The sequence below is a fragment of the Atractosteus spatula genome, chromosome 23 (genome assembly GCF_055471065.1).
Source record: "Atractosteus spatula isolate fAtrSpa1 chromosome 23, fAtrSpa1.hap1, whole genome shotgun sequence".
Lineage (NCBI taxonomy): Eukaryota > Metazoa > Chordata > Actinopteri > Semionotiformes > Lepisosteidae > Atractosteus > Atractosteus spatula.
Window position 1 is genome coordinate 977,539 of NC_142728.1, and position 18,730 is coordinate 996,268.

The following is an 18,730-nucleotide window of genomic DNA, read 5'->3' on the forward strand; positions in this document are numbered from 1 at the left end:
CAGCAGAAACCCAAACATTTCCCTTTTTTTCAAGGATTATGGTGCTTTTTACATTCAATTTTTTACATCAAAAGTAAAAACAGCTACTCAGTTTTTTTTCTTTCCAGTTCAGACGTTTCAAGAGAAAAAAAATCCTCTTAAATCTGAGATAATTCTATTTAAAAATACAAATATCAAACCACAGACTCCTACTGGACAAATTAAGATTTGTGCATGGTTTTCACTTTCATTTCAGTGGAAGTGAGATGTTACAGGATCGGCAGAAAACACACTCTTCTTCGAATGGATATATGATCTCAAAATACTGTGATCAAGCAGTTTTGTATAGAAAGCTCTTGCTACTAAAATCATTTAAACTGATTATATTATGCTTTTTCCTAAAGCTAATAAGATAATAAAAATAAAAAATAAAAGGGTGGAAAGATGGGCACAGATATCCATGTTGCAGAGTCACAAACTGTCATTAATCCCATACCTCTCTCACATGTGTTAGCATTATCCTGTTGCAATTGAAGATTAAAAGTTTTTTTTTTACCTTAAAAAAGAAGCCTAACGCCACTGACTACTGCATAAAAAATAAATTTAAAAAACGCTCGTATGGAATTGTGTGTGGTCCAGGCTGACCATGAATCATCAAAAAGTGTTGATGGTTCATCTGGTCCAGGAAGACATATCTTGCCATGAGTGGAAAACAAAGGTTTAACAATATACATTCCTCAACCCCTCGGGCAAATAGAGTTGGTAAGCAACAGCGCAACACCTTAGAGCACTCTCTGCTGTAAGAAACCACCTCGACAAATGTGACAGATCATTCCATCAATGCACCCCAGCACCTCTCTGCTCCACACACATCTTCGTCCTCTGATGCTTTGCCAAGCGCTTGTGGGACGGATTGCATGTAATTGGAGCCACAGCTGACGGACTGACTTGGATTCATCCCTGGTTTTCCGATACCATGCAGCGTCGCCATGCGAGTCTCCGAACTCGCGGTGATGCTATATTTGGACTTAACCTTCAACCTGACTTTAAATGATGCCAATAGAAAGTGGAAGGGGAAGGCCTTGATTTGATTGTGGAATTACTTTTCAAATGGCCTGAAGTCTGATTTCGAGTTGCAGGCCTTCTGGTGAGATTCCGGGCATTCCCTCATTTCATCTTGGAAACTGAATCAGTCCCAAGTTAAAGACGTCCTTCCTCCGATTCAGCGCAGCGCTGTTGTACGTTAACCACCATGACTTATTTCGTAGCTGAAGGAGTGCGGATCAGTAGAGAAAGACTGAATTTTGATTTAACCATTGCTGTGACGCTTTAAAACCAGTTATTACACCAGATCTCATCCCGATCACCACTAGCCATGTTCATACCAAAAACGAATAATCATTGCTAGCGTTTGCAGGATGCTTGTGTTTCCAGAGGATCCCAGAACACTTTAGACATAGAGGGGATCCACTGCTTCAACAGCTTGGGTACACATGAGGCCCTTCTACAAAGCAGATCAAGATAAGGAGTGAGAAAGTGCTCCACTAATTAAAGTAAGGGGTTCTAAAGTAAAGGTCGGGGGGCCATTTACAGGGCCCTTTCCCTCTCTGAAATTACTACCTTTGTTTAAAATTAGATGCGTTTGCTATTAAGTAAAGAAAACACAAATGCCACTCAATACTTAAGAAACGTCTGATGCATGGAATAGCTGATAACTGACAGGAAATATGGGATTAACATTCAGTTTTCTGGTCAGTTTTTCCAAGACATTTATTTCATAGATGTAAACTGGTACATGAAGGCATGGCAAATGAGACTAAACGCCAGTTATGATATTGTGAACGTACCAACAGAGATCATAAAGACATCACTCACACCCAGTACCTAGCCTGTGCAATATTTCCCCAGTGTGTAATACATGGAAAAATAATTTGTTAATGTAATAACATTTTTCAGGTACCCCAAATAATAGCAATTTAAGTGAACATAAATGCAGTCATATTCACTTTTTATACCTTGTACAACCATTTAGTTTTTGTTACTGTCAACACCCAGCATAAGAGAGTGAAAGTTCAGGTATTTTTTCTTGTTCGGGAAACATTTACCTGGATACACTCTTGGATGCACTACCAACCTGCAATAGACCAGGTGCAGAGAAACAGAGAAATGCAATTCAAAGTGCAATCTGTCCCAGTTTCTGATGGAGAAAAAACAGGCTAGATAATCCATACCCTTTCAATTCTATTGCTCGTGCTTTTAGTGTCCTGTAGCTTTTCATCTGTTCTTGCCTGACAGGGCTGCAACTTTGGGGGGGGAGGGGAGATTTTTCTTATCATCCACATGCCTTTGAAAAAAATCTAGTGGAAAACTCTGATTTTGATCTGTCTGGCCACCCAGACGTCCTCATCAGTCCCTCTGTATCTCCTGCGGAGCCGTACTGCAACCAGAATCTAACACTGTTACGCCAGGGGGCACTGAAATAAGCTTTGTTTTTAAGCTCATTAAACAAGTTTCCAATATTTCCATCTTTAGTTAAGGGCACAAGACTTTGAGTGAATTCTTCATAAGCTGTGTCGTAAAACACCTTTTCCACCCAATAACTAGGAAGAGCCATGTAGGTATCCCGGAAAATGCACATGGGTTCAGCAGTTCCACTACCTGCTGTAGTATCGGAACTCATCCCAGCCCTAGCTCCCTGCTGGGTAATAGCTATGGAGAACAATAAAAGTTAAAGTGAGCTTGAAGCACAAGGCTTTTAGAACTTCTGTGTTGAGATGCTACAGTCAAATTACTGGTTTTAGCCATTTTCAAATCGGCTCTAAACTGGAAGCAGCTGTAAATCGAGGCAACGCACAACACCAGCTCATTTCCAATGAGGGAGAAGATGTTTACAAATGGAGGTTTCAGAATCTGACCTTGGAATGACCAGTCACACTTCAGAGGGGCTGAAGGAACTTCAGGAGTAGGGGAATCTAATGCTGCATCTGTGGAGGCCAGCCCGAGCCCTGGAGAGCCCCGGCCTTGCAGACTTCGCAAGTCTCTTTAAACTACCCACCTCCATCTTAACACCTGCACATCACTTTTCACTCCTTCAGGCCACAAAATAATCCAAGGTCTAACTGCTTCTTCCTATTCAGGGTCACAGGGGAGCCAGAGCCTATTCCAGCAAACAACAGGCGCACGGCAGGGTACCCCCTGGATGGGACGCCAGGCCATCACAAGGCACACACACACACACTTCTCCCAGAAGCCAGTTAACCTACCAGTTCTTTTTGTGGACTGTGGGAAGAAACTGGAGAACCCAGAGGAAACCCACAGACAGTACCCCACTGGAGCCCCAGCGGTACAAGACAGCAATGCTAAGCACTGAGCTACCGTGCCGCCCTTACGAAATCATTTTAAATTCAATCAAGCATATAAAGTGGTAACAGTCAGACTATGATCCTCAGGGACCGGGACTCATCCCCAGTGTGCTTGATGGCCTTGGTGTAGGATTAGATAACTGCAGTGTAATCTCATCAAGGTGGTTTGCAAAAATAAAAAAAAATGAAGCTCCAAGAGACCAAGATCTCAAGATACAGATTTTTGAAAATCCACTCTTACTTTTGTTTAAAACAGTAATAGAATTCCTATTTCACTTTCCGCATATAAATACACTATTATTAAAAAAAAAACAGAAATCAGCTGTAAAATCTTCAATTACAAAAGTGCGATGAGCAAATGTGTTCACAAAACACTTCCAGAGTCTCTATATAGATTTAATACGCCACTGTGGTGGCCTGAATCATTTCATCAGGAGTAAGATTTGCTATCTTTACAAGAAAGGACAATTCTACTTTTGTAGGAGATAACTGTAGGAGTGCTTATAACTATGTCGAAAAAGAATAATTCTGTACATCACCACTGAATATCTTCCTCATGTAGGACAAGCTCTTTCGAATGATTGGGAAGACATTATATCACTCTGAGCTGCTTTCAACCTACTCCCAGTCCACACCAGGAGGAAGAAATGAACGAATGCACATAACATGCACGTCTAAAAAGACAAATTTGCAGTTCAGAACTCAGTCCAGGATTTTCCTGATACACACAATCCATCATAAGAGCTGCAGTTCACGCTGCACTGAGCCTTCATGGCAGAAATGACAATTCCTGTTCGAAGGAGAAACGCCAAGATTCAAAGAACATGAGTTCAGAGCGTCTGTGGGATTCCCCAGAAAGGCTGTTCTTCAAGAGCAGAGCTTATATTGTGGTCATGTACCAAAGAGCTCAGGACCAGGAGGGGAAACAGTGGAAGCACATCTTTTTTTTTTTCCTTATTTTTACAGTAAAAGTAATAAACAACTCCCAAATTTTTTTCTTTATAAAAACAAAAACAAAAACAAACTGGAAACTGGAAAAAAAAATACAACCTCATCACTTGTACAAGTAAAGTTTAACCATGTGCAACACAAAAAAGGAAATGACTAAAACACCACACCCCCGTGCATCACACCTCTCCTGCTGGTGTCTCACACTTCAGGTTCCTTCTGGAAACACGGCAGAGAAATCAGAAGTTCCTCAGATCCCCCGGTAGTTACAGTAAATCAAGGCAGACACAAAATGTGGATGAGGAGAAAAAACGTCTTCTTCTTTTGTCTGCCGGACTGATCCTTTCCCGCCGCTGTGCTCTCGTTGCCACCTTCCTGTTTACCTTGTAGTGTCCATGGGGTCTTCTTTGAAGTTGCCACAGTGCTCCATGACTTTCCTGGAAAGCACCAGAACGGTGAATTGTTACAGGACCCTGCTGATGCTGGTGACTTTACTACATGGCCTGCGGTGGCACAGTAACACTTCTCACACCGACCACAATCGGGATTTTTTTCCCCCCAAATGCGAGCTCACCATTTTATTTTTTCGAACCGACCAATTGGAAGTTTCAAACGCACAGGGTGGGTGAGGACTGGTCTTCCACACCCAGCCATCAGAGTCATTCCCCCACCCGGCTGCTTTCTTCCCCGCCGCTTCCAGTCCTGGAGCTGGAGTCTGTCCCGGCAAGCAACGGGCGCAAGGTGGGTCCATCGCAGGACAACACAGATACGCACTGAGCCGCTCACCGAAAGCCCAAACAACCACCTGCTGACCACCCTGCTGCCAGTGACCTCCAGCCGCTGGCTCGAACCTGCGACACCTGCAGCACAAGGCTTATCCTGCCCTGCGAGTAAGAGTCTTCACTGAGCTAACAGCCCTATAAACAGAATCCAAGCCGCTTCCCGGCTGGCTTCTGCTAGTGCTGGCACAAGCCCTGCGGCTGCGGAGAGGTGTGATCGGAGAGGCCTTACCGAGCCATGTCCTTGGTCTCCTCCTGGGCACTGTCCAGGTCCAGAACCTGCTGCAGGAGGTCGATGCCCCCCTCCTTGATCAGCAGGGGGCAGTACTTGCTTGCTGCAGAGACAGAAGGAACCGGGTCAGTACAGGGCACCAGCGGGGGGACAAATAGCCACATGGGGCCGGTCTGTAACAGCATGACTTGCGTTTGCTTGGGAGTCCACAATTAGGTTAATGATTTCAGTGAAATTGTTAATATTTTCGCAGGAAAAAAAAACCCAATACCATCTTAATCTTAAAAAGCAGCCGGAATTGTTCTTTCTGAAAAATGACTTAACAATAAACAACACCATGATCAAAACCAGTGGGTCCAAAGCCATAGGCATCTCGACAAAGAAGCTTTTTTAGTACTGATTACTGTAAATTAACACAGTTGTTTTTATGGGTTTAAGGGTTAAATGTTTCTTCATCAACTTGTTAAAGGCGTCTTACTCAATAATAATTAATAATAAGTGCTCAATTCCACAAGGTAATCCACCTCAGGCCAGATTATACAACACTGTATCTGGTCATCAGGATTCATGCAGTGTCTTACTGCAGCTGTTTGCTCCAGTGGCGTCATATTGTATGTATAAGCTCAAAACATTGGGGACATAAAGTATACACTGGAACAGAGCTATCTGTCATCACCAAAAAATGGCTAACGCAACAGTCAAAAATCCAAATTTGGTCATGCACTGTGAGAATCGAGAAATGAAATGACTGCATGCCAGGGGTTGCTTTTTAGCGTGATTAACAGGAGCCAGCTAACGGGTTTGTCTGTAAATCACACAGTCAAAGCTTATATCCTAGTCCTGGCTCGCACTCCACACGCCCACTGATCCAGTGCCAGTCAGACCAGTTTGGAGGGTGACTCCTTCCCATTTAGACGCCTGGTCTAAATAAGGGCCCCTCCCGAGGTGGAAGATCCGAAGCGGTCCGAGGAGACGTCTCCCCGCTGGGACGGGACTCACGGTAGACGGAGACGAGGTTGTACAGCGCCCAGGTGGCCCAGTGCTGGCTGACGGGAGCGATGCTCTGGGGCAGGAGGCGCAGAATCGGCTCAAAAGACCTGGGAAGAGAAGCAGGAGGCCACAGTGGAGCCACACGCCGCACCGAGAGGAGCTCTGCTATGTGCAACCCACTCTACATCGAGACCTAGTGCATAATGCCAGAACAGGCCCTTCATGGTTGACACAACAGCAAAGATGAAAAGACAGTGAAACAATAACAGCATTAAACTTGGCATTTAGCCTTTTAATAGGAGCTAACAGGTTTGTGAAACGGGGTTTAAAAATCCAAGCTCCCTGGCTATCTGTGGATAATGCTGCTGGCCCCAGCCTTGGGTGGACTGGGTCGGTTCCCTGCTACCTGTAGTTGATATTCCTGCGAGAGTTGACGTCCCAGCTCTGGATGGCGCTCCACATCCGCTCCATCACCTCGTCTCGGCCGGGCTCCTCCATGGCCCAGACCTCGGGCCCGTCGAACATGATGTGGGACAGGACGCCGCAGGCGTTGTACGACACCTCGATCCCATCCGCCTTACTGTTCAGCAGGTCACTGTGGGCACAGAGAGGCAGGCTGGTGGGCAGCGGACCACAATTCTGCACAGGGCTCTAAAGACGCCCCGCTAACACTCAGGATATGGATCCAACCAGTACCAGGCACTTTGCTCAAAGGTGACTTACAATAACACAGAATCACTCAGAAAGGCCGATCCTTGGTCTAATATCTCTGCAGGAGAAAACGCAGCAACGTGCAGCACTTTGCTCAGGGTGACAAAGTTAGTGTCAAAACAGGGGGCTTGAACTGGGAAACTCCTGGAGTCCGACCTATTCTTCACCACCACTCCACAGATTTGATTAAATTGCCACTAATCTTGCTGTAAAACATCCTAGACGCGCGAGGACTGAAACTGGACAGTGTGCTGGTGGATTAAAGATAAGGCGGAGAAAAGATCCTTCCAATCTGACAGAGAAATACCGTCTGACGTTTTTAACGCACTCGCGATGCCAGCCGCTGGCGGCGGTCGTGTGGGTCTTGCGCGAGGGGCCTGCTGGCTTCGCTCACCTGAACACTGTGATGAACTGCGGCGTCAGCAGCTGGGGCCTGAGCGCCTGCACCTCCGCCACGTTGCCCAGCAGCCCCAGCATGTTCCTGTGAAGCTCCTGCTTGTCAGGGAACGCCTGCGGAATGGGAGAGAAACTTACCGCGGCGTCTGGACTGCACAAGCACAAGGGGTCCATATAAATGTGTGTGCAGCATGTACACAGGCAAGCACAAACAGCGTAAATATGGACGCGGAATTCAGAGACCTGGCAGATTTTGGAGGGCTGGGATCCATGATAGGATATTGGTTTGCCCGCCTTATTAATCATATTCATTTGATTGAAAGTCAATTTCTTGGGCACCTGGTACTTCGTCTATGTTAATGCTATTTGCATTGCTCCGAAAGGAATGGGAGCAATGGGTCCGGCAGCCAGTCTCCTCCGACACGCCTGCCCGTCAGACACACTCATATCTGCCCGTGCTGTGACCTCCACGGTGCACTACTGGAGAGTTAGTGCCCAGCGGAGGAGCGTCTCTGACTGATTGTCCCTGCCTGCCTGGCAAGTTGCAGGACTTGCTAACTGGACAAACCAAAAGTCAAGAGCCAACCAATGCCCACTCTGCCCCGCCAGAGGCCTTGTTGAGACCATTGTGCACCTGGCACACGAGGAATCCCGCTCGCAGCTGGCTAGAGACAAGAACCCGGCTTGAAATCCCCATGTCTAGGGCTCAGCCTGTGATATATACCAGCACTGGAAATGGTTAAACCCCTGGGGTACCTACCGTAAATATATTATTCTCTAAATCACCATGTCAATTTGAAAATTAAGACTCTTGACCAATAATCCTCCATCCCCACTAACTGCTTAGGTTGAGTACGTCTCATTTTGAAGTCAGAATTTCCATTTGTCTGCTGTCTACGTTTGTTCTCATGCTTTCCCATCCTGTGGGCGGCGTGAATGAACCCTGCAAGAGCTGGGCCAATAAAACAGGCGTCGCTGTGTCTCACTTCCAGGCACTCCAGGAAGAGCTTCATGCCGCTGCAGTTGAGGAACATCTCGCAGTTGTCCGGCGTCTCGTCGGTGATGTTCCAGAGCGCGCTCCACGAGAACTCCATCACCTGGTCGCACTGTGGGAGGGCAGACAGACAGACGCTCAGAGAGCAGAGAGACACGGGGGCGGGCAGCACTGGCAACCTCAGAGAAAGTGGCTCCTGCCTCCCATAAAGCCCCAGGACACATCCAAGCGAAATCCGGAAAGCCGGGATTCGTCCACGTCTCCAGCACAAATGCCAACAACTTTCCAGGGAAGAACCAAGGTTGTAACTGTGAAGGACTGGGTTTATAAACTTAACAGGTGATAACTAAAGATTAAATCAAGTTTCTGCTTTAGGTTAACAGTATAATAACAATATGAAACGGGGACATTATACTCAGGAACGGTAAATTTCGTTTTTCTGCGATAATCACTTAAGTTTCTGTCCCCCATGAATCAGCGCTCTATTCTCAAAACTTTAGGCAAAGAATTACCCTAGGCTTAGTTATTACTTAGAAACATACATTTAACATGTTATTTGTCTGTACGTGCGGCCACAAGATACAGGAATTTCTTTGATTCATTTGTGTATTTTGTTAATGCTATCAAACTGAGAGCTTTACATCAGTCAGAGGAAAGGTAATTATCTATTGCTTTTTTGTTTGCAATTTGGCCTTAGAAAGCTGTGCAGTCATTTGAAAACCATTTTGTTACTTAGCCTTAACTTTAAAAACACTCCCGATAATCTTTGTTCTTAATCTGCTCCTGGAGATAGAGATCTGGCTAAAATCGAAGGACAGAAGGAACACTCACCATCTTGTCGCAGAGTTTTCGCTGAATCAGTTGCAACATTGTCTGTGAAGAGGGATAAGGAACTAGTTGGGCACTGAAATTGGGGTTCCTGGTTTACAGTGAAAATAAGTATACTGCGTACAGCAGCTCACAATCAAGTCAGATACCAAAATACCTCTCACTGGAAAGTTTATTTAGTATTGTTGTGTAATCAAAGCAAGTTAACTCAAAAAAAGAACAAAGGAGGTTTACCAAACATGGAAAAGGGTCTTTGGAATATGTCATTTAAAACCTTTTTCTTTATCTTTCCTTTCTGTAACATTTGCATGATGACTATGGTGTAAAGGAAGAGGAGCTCAAATTGCAGGACCATATATTCTGCTCCACCGCAGGTTAATTCTGGGCTTGTTTGGTCAAACTGCTCAATTAAATGGCTACTAATGACTGTATCATAAAACTTTAAGTGTTAATGCTGAATATGCTGAACTTTCTGTGTGGAATTAATACCTTGTGCAGTTTGCTTACTTTATCAGATTTCGGAGTTCAATCCTTTAGAATTAAGAAGGTTGTAATAATAACAACTGGTCAGAGGTTAGAGTGTGGTTGCATGAGATAAATACTTTTTCTCTGGGCTAGGTTATATAGCAAAGGGAGTCTTAGAACAGAGCTGCTTATTAACACTCTCTAACACAACCTTTTGACGACTATTTGATGAGCTGTGTCAGCACGCAAGCTAAAATGAAACAAGCAGATATTTATTCCTGGAAGAAAAGTAAGAAGAAAAAAACGTAAAGAAGGCTCCGTAGCCAAAACGTTGTGTTTCTTTACTTCTCTTTTCAGCACGGAATAAACCTTTGCTTCTTCCCTTATAGCCCCAAAACTGTGTTTTGTTTTTCTTTTGCCTCTCCAGCATGAAATCTTGTTCCTTACTACTTATTGTATTGCTTGATAAAATAGGATTTTCTGTCTGAACTACGTTACCCAGAAAGCTATGGTGTATTAATTGCCTGCCCTATCTGATGACATGATAGGGGAGACACAAACAGCACAAGATGATCAATAGGAATAAGGGAACGGAGTGGTTTTACAGTCCAGCTCCTGGGCTGCGGTCGCGGGGCCTTACCGTGACGAAGCCCATCTTGCCCACAGCCTCCTTGTGGTCGTTGTCGACCTGGCAGACCAGCGCGTTGCAGAGGTGCACGGCGATGCGCTGGATGGACTCGTCGTCCCGCGAGGAGTTGAGGATCTTGAGCAGCAGCTGGTTGACGCGGCGATACTGGAACTCCAGCTCTTCCGGGATGCTGAAGTTGCAGAGCGTCAGGCAGCAGTTCCTCTGCACCTGCACCAGGGGGAGACAAAGCACACTTGCGCTGAGCGCCATCCTGTGCGGCACGGCTGGCCACTCTCTCTGCACATCTCCACATCGGCGCCCGAGCACAGCCAGCCCTTCCCTTGCTGTCCTGACTCTTCCAAGTCACAGAAAAATGCCTTTAAGTACCTCTCATCAGAAACAAAGACATTTGCTGTTTCATTGAGTTTGATATTTTGATCATTTAAGATTTATTCAAACGCAGGGAGAACATACAAACTCCACACAGACCGCACCCCAGGAACCGAACCCAGGACCCCAGCGCTGCGAGGCGGCGACACCAACACCTGCATCATCGTGCTGCCACACAGACAGCGCAGCCCCCGGAGGAGCAGCGGCCGAGCCCTCCGCTTACCGTCACCTCCTGGTAGTGCTCCATGCCGTTGAGCACCACCTGGATGACCTGGCGGCGCAGCCGGACGCTCTGCTCCATGCGGTACTCGGTGTTGGTCAGGTAGAACAGCGCGGCGCTGCCCGTCACCTGGATGCTCTTGTCGTACTTGTGACACCTGAGGGCGGAGATCACCAGCTGCGGGGACACAAGGGGGCGAGAGGCCTGAGACAGGGCAGCCCGAGTTCCCTTCCGCGCGAGTTCCACATCTAAAACTGCATTATTGATATAAAATATTGACACTAGAGAATCACACCAGGCAGCCCAAACCTGTTAAACTGTGACACACTAGTCTTTTGTTTGCATTGCTACTGCACGAAGATTAAATGCATCACAATTTTGCTGTTTTTGTTGCAATGCCTGCCTTCATGAAATATGTGCATCTTAAAAACATTTAAATGGCAGGTTAAACAGAACAATTATCTGACGGAGGGGACTTCACATATTCAGTAATAAAACGTGTGTATGTAAAGATGCTGGCTTATCAGCGTATAATCTAAATTTTACCTCTATTTTCCAGAAACTCTCTGGGTATCACGATCACCCTTGATTTCAGGCGATTACCAAAACAAAAGCCTAACTGTAATCCGTTAAAATCATATCTGTATCTTACTTTAAAAGTCTTAGCTGCGTTATTAGGCAATTACTTCTGCTTTTTGCTTAGTCTCACTGTAGCAACCTGTGATTATTTTATTAAATGCGCACATTGCGTGCACTGTAGCCTGTACAGCGCTGGATGTTTGTAATAACTCTTTTTAATGAAGTGCATCATAAGGGAGGTGATGGAGCGGTTGTGGTGCAGGGGGGGAGGCCATGCTCACTGGGATTTGCCCTGGGCCCCAACCCCTCCCTAGGGATGACTGCGAGACGGGACTGGACGTTCACCTGGAGTGCCCTGAGTAGCTGGCTGCAGTGCTGTATCCTGGCAATGTCGAAGAGATGGTTGATCGCTCGCGACGCCACCTCTGGCCGGTATTCTGTGTAGGCCTCAATAGCGTTGAGAATCTGATCTTCGTTTTTCGCACCAGTGACCTGAGAAACCAAGAAAGACCAACTTCTGTACCAAAAGGATATAGCTCACACCCCTTCTGAAGGGAATCTCTTCCTCTTGCAGATGAAGGGAAGTGACATTTTTAGCTGGACAAAAGGGATTTGATTCAGCTATTTGAAATCTTAAAAAGAAAGTATTCATAATTACTTCTTGCTGAAAAGAGAAGAAAGAAAACACATGTTTCGGGTGTAAGCAACTTCTTTCTTCTCTTTTCAGCCAGGAATAAGCCTTTTACTTGTGCCTTTGCAGCCTACGCCTGCTGACGCAGCTCCCCACCTGAACTACTTGATAATCATTTTATTTTTTTCCAGTGCCTTTTATAAGAACATATCGAAGAGCTTCATACGCAACCAAATGAAATCCACCGTAAAAGAGTCAGAAAGATGAGGACCCGGATCCCACAGTACCTTATAGGCTGGAATGTGCGTCAGGTTACAGAGAGTGGTGTCCAGCAGGCCCAGGAACTGCAGAGGTCTCTTCAGCTCCCGCAGCGGGTAGATACTGCTCTTGGACGGCTCGATACTGAAAGAGCAACAGCTCGGTCAACCGCACAGCCGGGGGCACGGGTGGAACTGGCAGGACTCTTCAAATCTCAGTGCTGCTGCTGCCCGGGCTCCATAACGCCACATTCAAGGACAAACAGCCTTACTGAACAAGATATTCAGAAACGCCATTCAGAATCCCGAGGCCCATAGTAAGTCCGACTAATTTGCTACAGACACATTGTATATCATCACCCTCTATGAGGAAGAGCAGCGATCCCGGCACTGAGCCCTGTGGGACCCCAGTTAGCACACTGCCCAGCCTAGACCCCTCTCTTCTTGCTAGTACTCTGGGCTGCCCACGCTGGGGCCAGTTTTCGCTCCGTCTGCACAGGGCACCACCGATTCTCTCAGTTTAGAAAGAAGTCTCATGTGAGAATCCAGGTTTTCAGACACTTTGTGCTGTAACCATTACGTAAGGCTTTTGCTACTTCTTCAAAAAGAAATCTACATTTGATCCACCGGATTTGCCTCTGCCCATGCCAGCAACTCCTAGCAGATAAAACTAATTTCACCAACACGCCCCCTGATCCGCGGAGTTACTTAAAAACAAGATGGGCCTCCCAGCTGCACCCCTCGAGCCGGAGACAGGATCACCCACCTGGGACGCCCCATAGCTTCCTCGGAATGAGGAACGGCACAGTTGTCCTGCATGACGTGGCCCGAGATGTCCAGCGAGACCAGGTTGACCAGACGCTGTACGATTATGGTCAGGACCTTCCCGGTCAGCTTGAACTTGTAGCCTCCCTGCCGGTCGCGCTGCCGGTCCCGGGAGACGTCCAGGTGCCTGAGGAAGAGACAGGGCCGGGAGGGGCCAGCACTAAGACTTGGGACTCAAACACAGCTGCTGCACCTGCTAAACCTCAGTCTGATGGTTACAGGTGTATCATTTCTTTGGGTTTTGGCAGAGAAACACGAAGAGCTGCTCCTTTCCCCCACACTGATCCCTTTGCATGACGCAACAGAGATTCAACCACATCTCAAAGAGTAATACCAGGTTAGAAGCAAATTTATATGCTGAGTGAAATGTAAAATTGGAACAAATAACTAATGAAACCAACAGCATTTGTTGTGTTGTTGTTGCGTTCTTTAAGACCTATCATTACAGACATTCACATTCAAGGTTCTCCAACTAGTTTCAGAACTCCCCAGAAATGCACATTTGGTAATGCCCCATTTTTCTTTAAAGTGCTGAACTGGGTGAATATTTTAAAAGTCCAGCAGTGGTATAGATTGCATATCTCAGACCTACTCCAGGTCCTCTTTCAAGCTTTTGGAAAGTTCTTACAAATATCTCATCTCAATCAGATTTCGGGGTGCCTACAGATCAAGCATTGCTTTGTACAAGTTAAAATCAATAAATCAACTTGCAAAATCCATATTAAATGCCTTGAAGATTAAATTTCAAAACCCCTAGATTGTCATCATGGTAGATACAACTCCTTAGGAACAAGCAATGAAGAACAGAATAATCTAAGAGGGCAACACTGAACAGTAAGGATGTAAAATGTGTAGAAATCACATGTCCCAGTGCCCAGTGACATGACCCATGTTAGCTGTTATAAGTGTGATATTAAAAATGTGTAAACCAGCAGATGATCAGAAGTGTCAGACGGAGAACCTTCTCAGCTTTGTCATGACCATGTGGAAACATGATTCATGGGGGGCAATGGACGTAAAAGCAAAAGAAGCTCCAAACAATGAAACGAACGACGCGATCTCTCCGCAACGGGAGCCTGGCTGCCATTACTGTGGCCGCAGCCCCAGCGACCGCACGACTCCCCCCCCCCCGGGGCTCGCTCACCGGAGGTGGACCAGCTGCACGACGGTGTACATGTGCTCTTCCGACAGGTCCACGTTGTAAAGCACGAGGGAGGCCAGCCGGTCCTTCCACTGGGTGAGGAATGTCACTTTGGGCAGCTGGACGCAGGACAGGTCGAGGGAGGTCAGAGAGGCCAGCGGCTGCAGCAGCGCCTCCACGTCCACCTCCTCCGTCAGCCCCCCCAGGTTGAGCAGCCGCAGGCGGCTGAAGCCCCGGAAGGTGAAGTCCGTCACCAGCACCTGGCGGATGGGGTTGACCAGGCGGTCGGTGTCATCGTAGCCCCGGGGGCTGTCGTCCTTGTAGAAGATGTTGCTGCACCCGAAGAGGCTCAGGGACACCAGCGTCTGGCGGAAGTTGACCAGAGTCTTTAGGCTCCTGGCTGTCAGCTTCTCGCAGTTGGTCAGGTGGAGCTCGATCAAGTCCTGGGGGCGAAAGGGGTTTTAACGCTGTGCATGGGCTGGGAAAAACCCAGGTGCTTCTCCGGACCGCAGGCACATCTCTGCCACATGACGGAGACACCTTTGAACTGGGATTTACTGCACTCATTCCCTCATGATGTTTGAATTCAAATTTTACGTGAAATAGCCCTATTTCCATTTGTGACACTTAACTTTTTTTTCCATTCTACTGTCTCATTTCAACATGTTGCAGCTCAAGAATCAGAACTACCACAATGCCCCATCTGCCATTTAAAGAGGGGAGATGTCAAAGTCATTCTTCCCCAAGAATGAGCTCCACAAGCTACTAGTAATCTAACAAGAAAACATAAATCCGCCAGCCTTTTTCTACATATAGCTGTTCTTATTGCACTTAAAATTAAGCAGAAAAGAAAATTAAAGAGTGTTCATTCAAAAAGAGCTGTGAAGGAGCTGCAGCAGTAGCCTGAATGAATCTATACAAACCTGAGCTGCTGGCAAATTTGCTGAAACACCCTGCGTATAACCCATGAGAAGACCAGCTGCTCACAGTCTGGGGTGTATAAGAATCCCAGAACTGCAGATTGCTTTGTCTTCATACTGTGACCCTACCTGTCTCCCAATGGCCTCCAAGTCCTGGTCCTGCACTGTGTTCTCTCTCAGCTGGACTCGGGTCAGTCTGGTGCTGCGCGGGTCAGAGAACAGCAGGAAGAAGTTCCTGTACGTCTCGAAGTTACTGTCTGTGTGCACCAGCTCCATATATCTGCACGGCAAACACCGCGAATCACACAGGCTGCCAGCGACTCGCACCACACTGCGCATCTCTGGGGTGACAATACTGAGACAAGCCCCAAGGCTGGTAACAAATGTGTGTTCATTCACCAGCCCCCGATTACAACAGATCCAAAAGCACTTTCTGTCATCTTTCTCTATAATCTTATGCACTGATTTGTTTAACACTGTTTTCACACTTCTTGTTGTCTGCTTTGAGAGTTAGCGCAATCACAATTTTGGGAAGAAATCTCTTTGGATTTTCATTTCCTCTTGCGTTACATGATGTATACAGTACATTGCGTCTGCATCAGGAGAATCACTTGAGAAACTTTGCTATTTTCTAATTACTACACGGTAACAGAAAAAATGTAAAAACTTAAGCTTAAAAACTTAACAGACTTAAACTTAAATATTGAGTTTAAATCGCTAACTGTACCGGATGTCACCAGTTTAAGTGCCCCTCTAGGATGAACAGGCTGGGAGCCTGCCTCAAACACACGTGTCACTTTATGGAAAACCAGCAGCAACACGACGAGATCCTTGGAGCCATGATTGATTCAAAGCCCCCAAGCAAGACGAGCCAAACACACCCCTACTCCTGCTGCCAGTCTCGTGTTTGTACACTCAAGCCTGCTGTCTGGAACCCAGACCCCTGGGGGTAAATGACATTTCCATTTTATTCCAAGTGCCAGACCACAGCGAACGCTCGCGTGTCGATACGGTTTAGCCGCTGCAGGTTAAGGCGACAGCTGGGCTGGACGACAGTGGAATGGCAAAGGATGACCAGGCCCGCCCCGCAGCTCTGGAAGCCGCCCCCCACGTACGCGTTGACGAGCTTGTCGCAGATCTCGCTGGGCAGGAACACCTCGGGATGCAGCCGGAGCGTCTTGTTGTCCAGCAGGTAGCACAGGGTGCCCTTCAGGTTCCGCAGGCAGTACTCAGTGGACAGAGCCATCAGTGACTCCGGGTTGTCCCCTGCTTTGGTTGCCATGGCAGCACCTCTCTGCCGGCAGGGTGAAGGCTGGGGCTTAAGCAACAGGCCGGAGGGGAGGGGGGGGGAGAGAGGGGGGGAGGGGGGGGTTAGGCAGAGTCACGGAGACATTGGAGTGGAGCGAGGAGAACCGGAAGTGGGCTGCGGGCAACTTCCTGGGAGCCGGTGATGGGTTACTGGAGCCTGCCGGCAAAACAGACTGAAAACAGCTCAAGCAAAACACCCGATTCCATCATCACTGTTCAAAGACACGGCTAACCCCCCCAATTTAGACTCATTGTCAGCAAAATCCTGTGGGGTTTTACAAACCCCGAAAGCTGAATTGAGTTAACGAGCTAATTTTAGCCACTTACATATTGAACGACTTGCGAAGCGAGTCGCCAATATGTTCTGCCAAAACACAACGCGAATGAAACCCAATAAATGTGTTATGTCATGAATAAAAGAGCTAAATATCGTTAAAAGACATATGTATATGTATGTTTATGTATATAGCCAAATATATACAACAATTGCATACCATTTTAGTTAAGTCACGTACAGTTATTAAACCCTATGATAGATCATGTCGAATCATACATAAAACCGGGGAGTCCAGCAATAATACCACAAAAAAACATTACATTTCTAATTAAGGTGTTTTCCAGTTAAAGGCAGAATAACTGATGACACAAGAGCAACACGGAGATCTCAAAAACCTGAGGTCATCGCTGTGAATTTTTAACAAGCATAATAAAACACGACAAAAAATGACACCGGAGTCAGTACTCCGAACAAACCACAAACGTTCGTTCTTCGTGGAAATTATCAACATATCAAGATTATTGAACCGAATACCCGTACAGGCGAATGTAAAAAGATCGATATACGCGACTATTACATAATAAAGGTACAGTAGTAGTCTTTTTTCCAAAGTGGAAGGTCGAATTAAGAGATAACTCCATTGCAGCAATGCGTTAAACAGAAATGTGTATTTTTTCTAAATATACTATTTGACAGGTTATGCATTATAAAAATTAAAATGAAATGGGACTTACTTTACGGGTTAAAAGACGATTTTCTACCAATGCATATTTAAAACAACGACGTCCAACCCGGCCAATCCGCCACACATTACAGATCTACATAGCAATGCACTGCTATTTCAAGCATTGTACTAAAAAGACAAGCTTCGGGGGTTCGTCGTACAAGATCTGTCACCCCCACAAAATAACACGTTTTGTTAGACACCTTCTTACCTTTACGGGGACCAGGAATGAATGCTTGCATTAATTTATTTTTATTTTGATATTTAATTGTTTTTGTTCTGGTTTCGAGTTTTTTTTCCAGCTCTCCTCTGCTGTCAACAAAACAGCCTTCACTTCCGGGACAACCATTCCAGACCGCGGAATTGCTTCCGGAATCAATCCGAAAAGAATCGCGTTGACAGTAACACCATTGCCCTCTTAATAATAATAACTGCTTACACTTATATAGCGCTTTTCTGGACACTCCACTCAAAGCGCTTTACAGGTAGTGGGGATCCCCTCCACCCCCACCAGTGTGCAGCATCCTCCTGGAATCCAACTCTTGAATCACTGCATGCGATGTAGAAAAAAACATCCCTTCAAAACTAATATTCGTGATCTCGAAGTGCGAAGTGGCGTGGTCTACATACACTATAAACTTTTATGAGTGCTTTTCCTGCCCATTTATTTTTAAATAAGACATTTTATTTAGAAACAGCAGCCTATCACTCTTTACAAAGTCCACGCTTGTCAAAATGTTGCACATGACGTTTAAAGAGCTTTTTTTTTTATTCGTACATACACGACCAGTGCGTTAGCCTTAGGATATTTTTTAGTCTTAAATAATCACTCACTTTTTGTCAGGCCGCCCATTTTTAAAAGAAAGTAAAACCCCTTCAGTGGACGATCCCCCTTCCCAAACACAGACGCTTTTCACATAAGTACGACTGTGGCGACGGCAGTGAAGGTTTTTAAAAAGATGAAATTCTAACGAGTGACCGTTTTTGTGTGCCGGAATCGGTGTATTAACACAGTTTCGTTAAGAAAGGGTAGCAGCTGAGACCTGTATGTTTAGCTCATGGGGTGTTGGATCAGGGGTACCCTGCTGGGGTCTGGGATGACCCCAGAAACAAAGAGACACTTATTCACCTGAAGTGAGTTCAAGC

General features: G+C 46.2%; 1 protein-coding gene across 3 annotated transcripts; it reads right to left on the reverse strand.

Moving 5' to 3' along the window:
- Nucleotides 1–1,734: 1,734 nt before the first annotated feature.
- Nucleotides 1,735–17,941, reverse strand: zer1 (zyg-11 related, cell cycle regulator). 3 transcript variants are annotated; one of them, XM_088940443.1, is made up of 16 exons: nucleotides 17,796–17,941; nucleotides 16,391–16,740; nucleotides 15,405–15,555; nucleotides 14,359–14,798; nucleotides 13,156–13,341; nucleotides 12,420–12,534; nucleotides 11,847–11,993; nucleotides 10,926–11,099; nucleotides 10,325–10,540; nucleotides 9,223–9,264; nucleotides 8,384–8,503; nucleotides 7,396–7,511; nucleotides 6,697–6,885; nucleotides 6,300–6,397; nucleotides 5,301–5,403; nucleotides 1,735–4,726 (listed from the first exon to the last, which is right to left on the reverse strand). In XM_088940443.1, the coding sequence occupies exons 2-16, from the start codon at nucleotides 16,555–16,557 to the stop codon at nucleotides 4,669–4,671; spliced, it is 2,322 nt and encodes a 773-aa protein (XP_088796569.1). In that variant the 5' UTR covers nucleotides 16,558–16,740; nucleotides 17,796–17,941; the 3' UTR covers nucleotides 1,735–4,668. The 3 variants fall into 3 exon arrangements, with proteins under 3 accessions (XP_088796569.1, XP_088796568.1, XP_088796570.1); XM_088940442.1 differs by having other exon boundaries at nucleotides 16,391–16,756; nucleotides 17,796–17,934; XM_088940444.1 differs by lacking the exons at nucleotides 1,735–4,726; nucleotides 5,301–5,403; nucleotides 6,300–6,397; nucleotides 6,697–6,885 and having other exon boundaries at nucleotides 7,418–7,511; nucleotides 8,158–8,503.
- Between the last annotated feature and the right edge of the window lie 789 nt (nucleotides 17,942–18,730).